This window comes from Lagenorhynchus albirostris, chromosome 7 (assembly GCF_949774975.1).
Source record: "Lagenorhynchus albirostris chromosome 7, mLagAlb1.1, whole genome shotgun sequence".
NCBI lineage: Eukaryota > Metazoa > Chordata > Mammalia > Artiodactyla > Delphinidae > Lagenorhynchus > Lagenorhynchus albirostris.
Window position 1 is genome coordinate 17,889,166 of NC_083101.1, and position 12,263 is coordinate 17,901,428.

General features: G+C 43.7%; 1 protein-coding gene across 10 annotated transcripts in view; it reads left to right on the top strand.

Moving 5' to 3' along the window:
- Positions 1 to 12,263, top strand: part of ASTN2 (astrotactin 2) — a 925,730-nt gene that overhangs the window by 861,354 nt on the left and 52,113 nt on the right. For all 10 annotated transcript variants that reach the window (XM_060154506.1, XM_060154516.1, XM_060154507.1 and 7 more), the window contains one exon: positions 10,137 to 10,278. In XM_060154506.1, coding sequence (XP_060010489.1) covers positions 10,137 to 10,278 — 142 coding nt within the window. The remainder of the gene's footprint in view (positions 1 to 10,136; positions 10,279 to 12,263) is intronic.

Genomic DNA, 12,263 nt, shown 5'->3' on the forward strand with positions numbered 1-12,263 from the left:
CACCTGCCCCCGATTCGGTCAGTGGATCTTTAATGAATGGCTGCTGTGTCCCCCATACTCTGCCAGCCACTGAGGAGACAGTGAACAAGATGGACAAGGCTCCTGAACTCATGGAGCTAACATTTTAGTAATCAAATGAAAATAAAGAGGAAAGCAAACAACTGTAGTAACTAGTTTGTCACTAGTGCGCAGGAGAAAGTCACAAGTTCTATGGTGAGGCATAACTGAGAATGGGGAGTATGGGTTCCCTTCAGACAGGGTGGTACAGAAAGCTCTGAGGATGTGGAACTTCAGCTGAAATAAAGGAAGAGAAGCCAGTTCTCCAGAGCTGAGAAGCGTTTGGAAGCTCCAATCCCAGGAAGCTAGCCCTAGATTTCCCTGCGCTATAGCATCCTCATGCCCCCGACCCCTTTCTTCTTTGCTCTTTGTCACCGGCAGTTATGTTTTTGGGCTCATAAAGGTCCTTCGTCATCACACTTTGTTTTCACTGGTGTGTCCTTGGGGATGAACACCGATGTACCTCACTACCCCCCAAAGGATGGTCTCTTCTCCATCCTTCTAACTCCAGAAGCACCCACCTGACATTTTTATCATCTTACCTGCACTCTGTGGATTTCCCCTAACAACAGTCTTTTACAGGTGCATCACTCTGCCGATTATAAGGCACATATATATATATTTTTAATGGACTTAATTGAATTCACTCCTCATGAGCCCCTTGCAGAGTAGATGCTGACGTCCTCCTTTTAGAGATGAGGAGACTGAGGCCCACAGAGATAGAACAATTAGGAAATGCGTGTTGTGGTGGAAAAACCACAGGCTCTGGCGCTGGATCAGCCCAGGTTCAAGTCCCAGACTTGCCGTGTACTCGCTGTGTGGCTGGGCAGTGTGCCCCCACTCTCTGAACCTCTCTTCTCCTCTTGATAAAATGTGAATAATAGCCCAGCTCTGCCAGATGACATGCTGTTTCATCACAACTGCGGTCAGAGGGGCTATTAGGGCCCGCCGTCAGCACACAAGTTTTCTGCCTTTTTGCCCAGAGAGGGAGACGCTGAATGAAGACTGGGGCCTGCAGAAAGCAGGACGTGTTAGAGGAACCAAGAGTCTGATGAGAAGCACATCGTGTACAGTTGGTTCTTTCCGCTTCACGACAATGTAACGTTTAGGGATATGATTTAAAAAAGGAAGGAAAGAAAAGAAAGCCCTCCATGGATGAGTGCTGTGATGGCAGTAAACACACACTGTGGCCCTCAGAGAGTGATGGCGAGGGGAATGAGGGTCCTGGCTCTCCTTCCACGCCCCTCCTCTTCCGCAGTCCGGTCCCCAGACCGGCTCTCCTCACACGTGTTAGCAACACCCAGTCTAGCCAAATGTATTGGCATCATTTGTCCTCAAGATGGTGGGGATGACGAGGGCTTCTGCGGCCCTAATGAATCCAACTGTAGAAAAGGGCAGGTTCTATTAGCGAACTGCATGTTAGTGCTGAGGTTAATATTATTAAAGTCTGTATTAATAAGTTGCGAGACTCTGGAGGGTTGCTCACGAAAGCAGCCGTTGCAATTCTGCCTTGTTTAGCTGTGAGCATCACAGGGAGGGGGCTTTGCCCGTGTGGCTCAGGACTGTGCCTGCAGTGCGTCGTCCTCTCCCGGCGTGAGTGGGTGTTCGGTAACTGTGGACTGTTTCCGCAGTGGAGCTACAGGTCTATCCTAGACCTCAGAGAGGAAGGCTCATCAGTGGATCTTTCTATCAGTTCCTCAAAGGCAGAGAGATTGGGGCTTTGTAGCAGATGCCACTGGGGCAGTGACATAGCCTCTTGGCCCAGGGTTATCTCAGCTGCAACTGTGCTGCACACCCAGGCTCCCCTTGTGCTGCCAGTGACCTCAAATGCACACTTGTACTTTCTGTCCCATGGCCTTGTATGAGACTGAGCTCCCTAGGCCTTGGGGGCAAGCCACGTTAAAAAAACGCGTGGGGAAATTCACTCTCCCGGGGAGCCTCTCCACTGGTGGCCATCAGGAATCATCGGCAGATATGTGCTCCAGCCCCGCAGCTTTCAGCCAAACAGCCCTGGGAGACATCCCGTTCACTCCTCAGAAGGTCGCAGTAGGATCGAGCCCCCATGACTCACAGCGGCAAACTTAGTGATGCACCTCTGCGTTGACTGTTCCTCTTCCCGGCCTCATTCCTCCCATTTCCGCATGCCTGCTCTTGGAGTCACCTTCTAAATAAACCATCTGCACCCAAGCCTTTCTCTTAGGTTCTGCTCTCCAGGGAATGCAAACTAAGACATTCTTCTTTATGTTGCATTCACAGCCATCAGCTCTTTTTACAGTACACAGTAAATACACTCATTCCCTAGACAAGTGTTTATGGAGAACACGCTGTGTATAGGCAGCTTGCTAAGTGAAGAAAGTCTCTTCATCGGGGGCTTACAGGGGGGGATACAGGCAGTCCAGTAATTCATCAGTATAAGAGAGAACGATATGTTTTATGAATTGAAATAGGGGATAGAGAGGGATTGGATTAGATTGAGTAGCTGGAGAAGGCCTTTCTGAGGAAGTGATGTTTAAGCAGTGATCTGGCTAAGGAAAGGGAGTGAATCATGCAAAGCCATGGGGAGGAACTGTCCAGGCATGGAGACCACAGGTGCAAAGGCCCTGTGTTAGGAGCATGGTCTGCATATTAGAGGAGGAGGGGTACCAGCCTGGCTGGAGGGAGGGAGGGAGGGAGCACAGGCAGTGAGGTCAGAGGACAGGGCCAGAGGAAGCAGGACACTGGCGATAACTCGGTGATTTGTTGAATAATAGAATCCTTTTGTCCTCTGCCCTAGGCAGTGTTTTATGATGGGAAGGGCTCCGGTGTTGGCGTCTGACAGCTCTGGATTTGAGGTCCAGCCTCGTTATTTAGATGGAGCGCGACCTTGGGCAACTTACTTAAGACCTGTGACCTTTTTGTTTGTTTGTGTTTCATTTATAAAATGGCAATCATAAAATCTACCTCATAGGATTTGTATCTGGTAGGACTCCTGGTTGCAAGTAATGGAAAACAAACTAGCTTTGTCAGAAAAGGGAAAATACTGAGTCATGTATTTGAAATATCCAAAGGTATATCTAGCTTCAGACACAGCTGATCCAAGGCTTCAAGCGATGTCATCAGGACTTGGTCTGTGTCCCAGATGTTAGTCTGATTGATCAGGCTTGGGTCACTTGTTCATCTCTTGCTGGTCTCTGTTATGGGATATCATGCCGTTGATCACATGCCCATCTCTGAAGAAGGGAGGAGGCCGTAGCTCCACCTAAATCATATAGACTGAAATTGGGGGAGAGCTGACTCCCCGGTGGAAAACCAGCATGCTATAAGTGGAAGGAGACGGATTTTAGAGCAGGTCAAATCTACAGATGTGGGTTGTATGAGGGCTTGTATGAGGATATGCCGGAAGTCCCTTAGCACAACAGAGGCATATAGGGGCTCTCAGTAGATACTTGCTAGACTGCCGTGGCCTTTTTTGGATCCCTTACGTCTTTGGCAGTCCCTTCTCTCCTGTACCATGGGAGTCCTGTGCACTCCTGAAAGAGATCATGCAGGAGGCAGCCTGATTTCCCAAAAGAAAGTTCTAATGACAAGTGCTAGTGTTGGGGAGATGAGAGTGGATCCAGGCTTCAACCTCTGAAGTTTGGTTTCACAGAATTCCACAAATACCTGCATGGCCAGCCCTATGCTGGGTACTGGTGACACAGCGGTAACCAAAATACAGCTCTCACCAAAAGCATCTTACAGTCTGTAGGCAAATGTGTAGTAGGAAAACCACAGGCTTTGGATGACAAATGTCCCGGTTCTTGCCTTTTCTCTACCATTCTTCCTCGGTGGATCTTGTTAGGCAAGGCATTTAACCTTCTTTGAACCTGATCCCTCATTTGTAAACGTACAATTAACCTAATTCATTAGGTTGTATTGAATATTAATCAAGACAGGCTCGTTTTGAATGTTTAATCAAGATAATTAAGTAAAAATGTCTAGCACGGCTGATGCCATATAATAAGAGCTAAATAAACATTTTCTTCCCCTCTCTCCTTGACTGCCTACCTTTCTTCCTTCCTTCTTTTTGAAATTACTTCATTTTGCAAAAACTAGGGAAGGTTTTAGGGAGTTAGGTATTATGTAATGTTTGTAAAAGCAGCTGAATTTGACCACTAAAAATTTTGCCATCAGGCAAACTGATGAGACATGATGGGGATGAGGGAGCACGAACATTGGTGAACCATTCGTGTAGCAGGTATACTGCATATATTACTTACTCCTTGCCCGGTTCTCTGATCATCTACTGTCCAGATGAAGAAGTGGTCTCTCAGAGTTTAATCATCCATCCCTATGTACTATAGTTCATAAGTGGTGGAGCCTGGCTTCAAAACCAGGTGTCACCTGCCCCCCCAAACACACTCTCTTTTTTGTATCTCATACTGCCTCTCTCAACGAATGTGAGAATCATCACGCACTGGTTCTTCCGATGTAAAATAACATTGTTTTGGAAGAAGTGAACCAACTGCAGCTGAATGGTGTGAGGCCCTCAAAGATGCATTTTGTCACTGACAAGGTCTCAGAATGAATTTCTTCATTTGTCCAAGTAAAGGAAAGGTGGGGAAATGCAGAGCCCTGCCTCTCCCTGGGCACTGTAGCAAAGAGCATCTGTAGGTTAGAGAGAGGCCAGGCCCAGAGTGGCTCTAAATCCCCTTGGCGTTTCTTGAAAAGAGCGTGGAGTCCCAAGCAGGGACCTTTCTCCCCACCTGGGCTAAATAACTCACAGCTCTGGCCCCTTCCATTTTGGAATTTCTTTGCTGCTCTTCTCCCAACCTGTTTTCAATTTGCTCTTGTGGCCAGCTTTGACTGTGACCTCAACTCAATCAGAATAGAGAGAGAGAGCGAGAGAGAGAGAGAGAGAGCGAGAGAGAGAGAGAGAGAGAGAGAGAGAGAGAGAGAGAGAGAGAGGAGAAGGAGAAGGAAAACAAGGAGGAAGAGGATCGAGGGAGTGATGAAAGGGGAGGGAGAGAGAGAATTGAGGCGGGGGTGGGGCCTGTAGAAAAATCGCTCTGTGCTTTGTTGGGTTGGTTCTGTAGCTTCAGCAGAATTGTGATTGACCTTTTCTGTGGATGGTAATGAGAGCAAGGCTGGAGTCTGAGTGGATAAAGAAATGTGTGTGAGGGTCTGGCCCAAGCCCACTCGGGTTACAGCCCCAGAAGAGCCATAATGGGGAACAGGCGCATTCCTGTACAGCGACTCCCAACTCCCTATCTGTTTTCAAGGAAAGAAAAACAGAAAAAGAATGTTAGAGTCTTGGACAGGCATGGGCAAGGCGGCAGTAGCAGCCTGGGTCCAGGAGGGTTCTGCCATGTGGCCATAACGACTTCCTAGAGAGGAGGGGACAGAAGTGGCCGGGGCAGAGTGTCCTAGTGGAAGGCACATGGCGCTCAGAGGCAGAAGAGCTGGATTTGGGTTCTGGCCTCTGCCTGGGAGTAACTTCGAAGCCTTGAATGGGGGTGTAACATTCCTGAGCCTCTATATTTCTATCAGGGAATGTGGCAGAGTTTTAGGATTCAAATATTTTAAGCAATTAAACTTTTTTTTTTTTTGTGGTACGCGGGCCTCTCACTGCCGTGGCCTCTCCCATTGCGGAGCACAGGCTCCGGACGCGCAGGCTCAGCGGCCATGGCTCATGGGCCCAGCCGCTCCGCGGCATGTGGGATCCTCCCAGACCGGGGCACGAACCCGTGTCCCCTGCATCGGCAGGCGGACTCTCAACCACTGTGCCACCAGGGAAGCCCAAGCAATAAAACTTTTAAGCCGAGATTTTTAAAAAAGTTTTTATTTTCAACCTAAATAAAACATGGACCATTAGTATATAAATAGATCAAACTGGAGTTGATCTGGTTGAAGGTTAGTATAGGTATAGAGGAGACAGCCTTCAGCACCCACCATAGCTGCCATTTCTTCTTATCCCCAGACTTCTAAATATTCTAATTCTGAAGCCACTGTTAGAATGTATTACATGTGTGAGACCTGTTGAACATCTTCTGTCTCTCCTGGGCATTCTATCTTTCTCAGAGATTTCAAGTTTAAGAAGATGACAAGGTGGAGCTGTGTACCATGTACATTACAGTGCCCGGCACACAGTAAATACCCAGTAAATAAAGCTCACATTCGTGTTGAATAAAGTTGGTCACAAACTGAGGAGCACAGGCTCCTGGGGCAGCTTTGGAAGCTCTTCAGTTCTCAGTGATTTTATCTCAGTGCGCTGGCTGGTATGAATTATCTCAAAGGCCATAGGAGTGAAGAGACCAAGTTTTGTTCCAAGTCTACCTCCCACTTTGTGTATGGCCACAGACATGCCACTTTCTTTATCTGGGCTTTGGTTTCATCACCTGGAAAAGGAGCCATTTGGATACAAATAACCTCTAAGGGTCCTTATATCTCCTCTGTTATGATGACACAATAATAAAAACAATAATGATAGCTGATATGTTTTTTGAGCTCTTACTGTATACCAGACATTGTACTAATAATTACAAATAGTTATTATTTGTAAACAATATACATTAGACAGCATTATTATACCCATTTAACATATGATAAAATAGATGTAGAGAGTCAAGGAACCTGTTCAAAGCAAGCTGTAAGTGGGGAGGTACCAGGATTTAATTCTAGGCAGTGTAAATGCAGGGCCCAACCTCTTAACCACTGCACTTTATTATTGTTCATTCAATTATAATGCTTCCAGACGTGGAACATGGTATACTGTGGAACCACAATACATGTGTTGAATCGCACTGGTTCACCTTTGTACATGGAGAAGCCCCCAGGCCTTTCTTAGTTGCCCCTCCACTGGGAAAGGAAGGACAGTGAGGGTCGCTGCATTCACCTTCCCCTTCTAGCTTGCATTTAAACCTTCTGGAATGGAGTGCCAGAACAAGCAATCTTACAGTTCACTTTATGGGTCTGTATTTAACAACCCTTCCTGTTGTCAGACTACAAGGTGTAGAAGGCCTTTTATTGTTTCGCTTCCCAAGCCCGTAGAGCTAAGAGAGTGGCATGAATTCAATCTCAAACTGAAAAGAATTGAGAAAGTTCCCTTCCTAACACTGTCGTGTTTTTTTTTTTTAAACATTCTCTAGGAGGCAGCATAACATAAAAGAAAAGGTATGGCTTTGGAATTAGGATGATATGGGTTCAAATCTCAGCTCTGTCTCTTCCCAAATTTGTGAGCTTAACTTCAGCTTTATAACAGAGGTACTAACATTTAACTCAGTAAGATTGAATGTTGTGAGGATTAAATGGGAAAAACAAAAGTTGGCACTAAGATATCAGTTTCCTTCATATTAACTCTTTTCATTTGAAGGTTATTATGTATATATAGCCCCAAACAGAACTGGACACTAAGTATCCTTATAATGTGCTTATAGGACTATTGATATACTCCACACTATCCAGTTTCTTCACTTGAACTAAACCTGTAAACCTTAGAACTGTGTGCCGGTCTTACTGACCAGACGTATTTATGGGGCTTTTATCCCTGGTCTAAATTATTCTAAAATGCATGGAAATATCTGGAAAACTATGTCCATTTGAAAATGAATGCCAACCCTCTTTTGGCTTGAAGACAGTTAATTAATACAGGCCACAGGCATACTGAATTCCCTCACGAAGGGCCAACTCTTTCAATGGCTATCTGGAAACAAACTGAGAAGCAGACAGACGTGTATCCAAGCTCAAAGAAAACAAATGCAAGCAGCCAGACACGGAATCGTGAAAAACCAAGAGAAACAAAGCCCTCACTCCATCCAGTGAATAGGCCCATGTTTTTTCTCCTTTATTTTTCACCCCATACATTATTCTGCTTTGATACCTATTGGAAGACATTGTTGGTTTATGATTTTACTATGGAAGAAGCTTGACATAAGAGACCTATAGAAGAAATAGGGATGCCAAAATTTGAGATAAAAGAAGCGTTAAATTTACCTCTTCATTTTTTAATAGCAAAACCTCTGGTTCTAGACAGACTTTCTTCCTGGACTCAGCCTTTCTTTCTAGATTCCAGACCCATAAAAGAGTCATTGACCCCTTGCTACAGAAAGGAAAACTGAGACTTGAGAAGTTAAGGGACCTGTGATAAATGGTAGAACTCAAATTCAGTCCCAAGTCTCCCTGGCAATAGCAGCTGAACTTGTATGTCCCTGACATTAGCCTGATTCAGACACTTGTTCTGGCATCTACATATCGAATCTATGAACTGTCTTTGTAAAAAGCAGAAAACAAAACACACTACTCATCAGATCTGCTTTGTTGGACCATAGGGACAAATACGTTTTAGAACTGTTGTCCGTCTGAATCCCAGGGCCATCTAGACAGTTCAGTCAGACACGTGTCACATGGTTCACTTGTGAGTGAAGGATGAAATTCTTTACGAGACCAAAAGGAAGTGATCTGTAAATTCTGTCCCCTCAGTTCCCTGGTAGAGAAGCACTGTGTCTTCTCAGACCCTCGGCCAACATTATTGTTTCATGATGGTACCATGACGTTGGATTGTCCTTAATCCCAAGTAGAGAGAAGATAGTTAACAGATGTCCTCCTCTTGTTTATACCGAGAATCTAAGCGAGGAGAGACTACAAGGCCCTCCATATCAGGCATGAAGAAGAACAAGAAATCAACAGTCGGGCGGCCTCATATCATTTCATATCGTGTGGTATACAATACCTCACATGCCTCTAAAACCATCCTGTTTTAGAACTGGAAAGGAACTTAGAGGCCATGTAGTCTGGCTCATTTACTTTATTTTTAAGTAATCTTTATTGATTTTTTTTTCTTGTTACAAAAGCAATACATGTTCCTTGTAGATAATTTTAAAACGAGAGATAAGCAAAAATAAGAGAGAAAAAAATACCCATTATCTAACTTTCCAGACAAAGCCACTGTTATTCATTTACTATATTTTATTCCTTCTTTTTCTAGATAGATAAATGTATAAAATGTCCACCAAAAGTTATTCTGTAATAGTGTAACCTATCTTTTTAAACTTACTATGCCATGAATATCCTTTCAAATAACTTCATATTTTTCCACAATATTATTTTAATGGCTATAAAATATTCCATTGCATCATTGAACTATAATTGATATTACTGTTTTGATATCATTGAACATTTAGTTGTTCTAAAATTCTTGCTAGTTTAAATAGTACCACAATGTTTATCCTCATAACTTAATCTTTGTGCACATCTATGTTATTTTATTTTTTCGGAAATCCTGACAGTGACTGTAGCACCTTCACTCTACAGAGGAGGAAACTAGAGTACAGAGATGGGAATTTAGTTCTCCAAAGCTATACAGCAAATTCTTCACAAAGCTAAGACTAGATCCCAAGATCCCAGATGTTCAGTTATTCTTTCTAGTCTTCATCTCATCTTCTTTATGAGCCCTATTTCTAGTAAACTTCAGCAGCCCCCTAAAATACAATGGCTAGACTGACTTTTAGAAATCATGGGGTTCGGGGCACTTTCTCTTCTATTGTCCCTTCCTATCTCATGACCTTCATCACTAATCAGTCATAGAACTCTTTCCCCCTTAGCCAGACCAGTCTCTGTCCATCTCAACATGACACTCCATGAATCCAGTACCAGTGCGTAAGAGTGACTGTATGACATGAGACCTATTTTATATCCTTAGTCCAACTCCTTCATCGTACAAGGAAGGAACCAGCAATTCCAAGGAGGCTTGCTTAAGGAGTTAAGAGGAAGTTAGTGGCAGTGACAAGGCCAGAATAGTTATTCTAGACAGAAAGCCCTGTCCTCCTGTTGCATTTTCATGCATTTTTATTACACAGTAATTTACCTCATTTGAGCTTTGCTACAATCTTATCAAGGTAGGTATTAGTATCTCCACTTCACAGTTGAGAGAATTCAGGCATAAATTTAAAAACGAGTCATCAGGAGTAGACACTGATCTGTGTCATTTTCATATCCTGTGCTTGTTCTGTCCATTAATCCTCTTAATAATGGTATCCAGACATTTGATGGGTTTGGACAATAGCAGGAATGTCTGCTCACCAAGGCCTGAGCTGGGGAGCTCATCTTTCTTTGTCTCCCTCCAGGAGAATTCCTGAGTTTTGCCGATGACTTACTCTCTGGCCTGGGTACATCTTGTGTAGCAGCTGGTCGAAGCCATGGAGAGGTCCCTGAAGTCAGTATCTACTCCGTCATCTTCAAGTGTCTGGAGCCCGACGGTCTCTACAAGTAAGACATACTTTGTGTGTGGGGAGCGTGAAGCAGACAGGACAATTTTAAGTCTGGGAGGCAAGGCACGAGTCATCTGTCCAGACCAGCCTAATGTTTTATAGGCCAGTCTGTGTGTGCACCTTAATATGCTAAGGCTTAGAAGTGTCCATTGGAGAAGTATGGCCACAGTGAGTCACAGAATCATACAAGGTTAGTGATAAAGGGTCCAGGGAGGCCAGTAACTTAAAACCGTCCCTCCTACTGATGAAGAATCTGCAGCCCAAAGAGGGAAAGTGGCAAGTTAGCAAGGAAGGCTGTGACAGGAGTCCCTGCCTGGTGTTCTTTTCTCAATTCCGTGATATTTCCTCTGAAAAATGTTAGATTAGCATATCAGAAGTGTATACGTATATGTACTATATATACATATAATTTTTTTTATTAGTAGATTCATCCAGTCCCTTAGTAATAGTGTCATCATCACGCTTTCACAGAGTAGATTAGAGTCATTGCATCCAAATTTCTGGAGATGCAAAGGAAGTCATTCTGAGACTCATCTGTTCATCTCAGAGGGAAAGCGGAGTCATTTTTTCTCTGTTTCCCAACTCAGTGAGTGTTGCCACATTCGGATGCAACCATCATAAGCTATAACATACAGTTCTAGCAACCAGCTCTCTTCATTCTCTAATTATGAAACCATAGGCCACCTCCCTTACTAATCTAGAAAGCTGCAGTTGTTGACAAGGTGGACATTGTTTTTTTTTTTTCTTTTTAACATCTTCGCTGAAGTATAATTGCTTTACAATGGTGTGTTAGTTTCTGCTGTATAACAAAGTGAATCAGCTATACATGTACATATATCCCCATATATCCTCCCTCTTGTGTCTCCCTCCTTCCCACCCTCCCTATCCCACCCCTAGGTGGACACAAAGCACCGAGCTGATCTCCCTGTGCTATGAGGCTGCTTCCCACTAGCTATCGATTTTACATTTGGTAGTGTGTATATGTCCATGCCACTCTCTCACTTCGCCCCAGCTTACCCTTCCCCCTCCCCGTGTCCTCAAGTCCATCTCTATGTCTGCGTCTTTATTCCTGTCCTGCCCCTGGGTTCTTCAGAACCATTTTTTTTTTCGATTCCATATATATGTGTTAGCGTACGGTATTTGTTTTTCTCTTTCTGACTTACTTCACTCTGTATGACAGACTCTAGGTCCATCCACCTCACTACAAATAACTCAATTTTGTTTCTTTTTATGGCTGAGTAATATGCCATTGTATATATGTGCTACATCTTCTTTATTCATTCATCTGTTGATGTTGCTTCCATCTCCTGGCTATTGTAAATAGAGCTGCAATGAACATTGTGGTACATGACTGTTTTTGGATTATGGTTTTCTCAGGGTATAAGGTAGGCATTGTTGACCAATTAATTATTCAACTCATTCATTTTTTTCTTTTATTCATTGATTCATTCACTTATCCATCCATCTATCCAACCATTTATCCATCTCTCCATCCATCCATCCCATTCATCTATTTATTCACTCTTATACTCCATCATTCATTCACTTATTTATTCATCAATTCTTTCATTCATTCACATTTTTATTTACTCATTTGTAACTCATTTACTTATTCAGCAGACATTGTCTGAAGATTTCCTATGTCTTGGTACTGTGCTAGAATGCAAGTATAAATGTGCCTAAGACAAAGTTTCTACCCTCAGGTAACTTATAACTTAATGGTAGTATGGAAGACCACAGACTGTGGATTCAAATCTGGCTATGACATATTTAGTTGTGTAGCCTTAGATAAGTCGCTTTACCTCTATGAGCCTCCGTAAAAGAGAAATAATAAAACCCAGGTTGCAGAGTTGCATGAGAATTAAACCAGGAGCAACCTAGCATAGTATCTAAGTATGTGCTCAGTAAATATTAGCCCCTTCACAATCTGCAAATCTCCCTCCCCTCCAAAACACATCCTATCCCCACTTCCTCTGGAAGGCC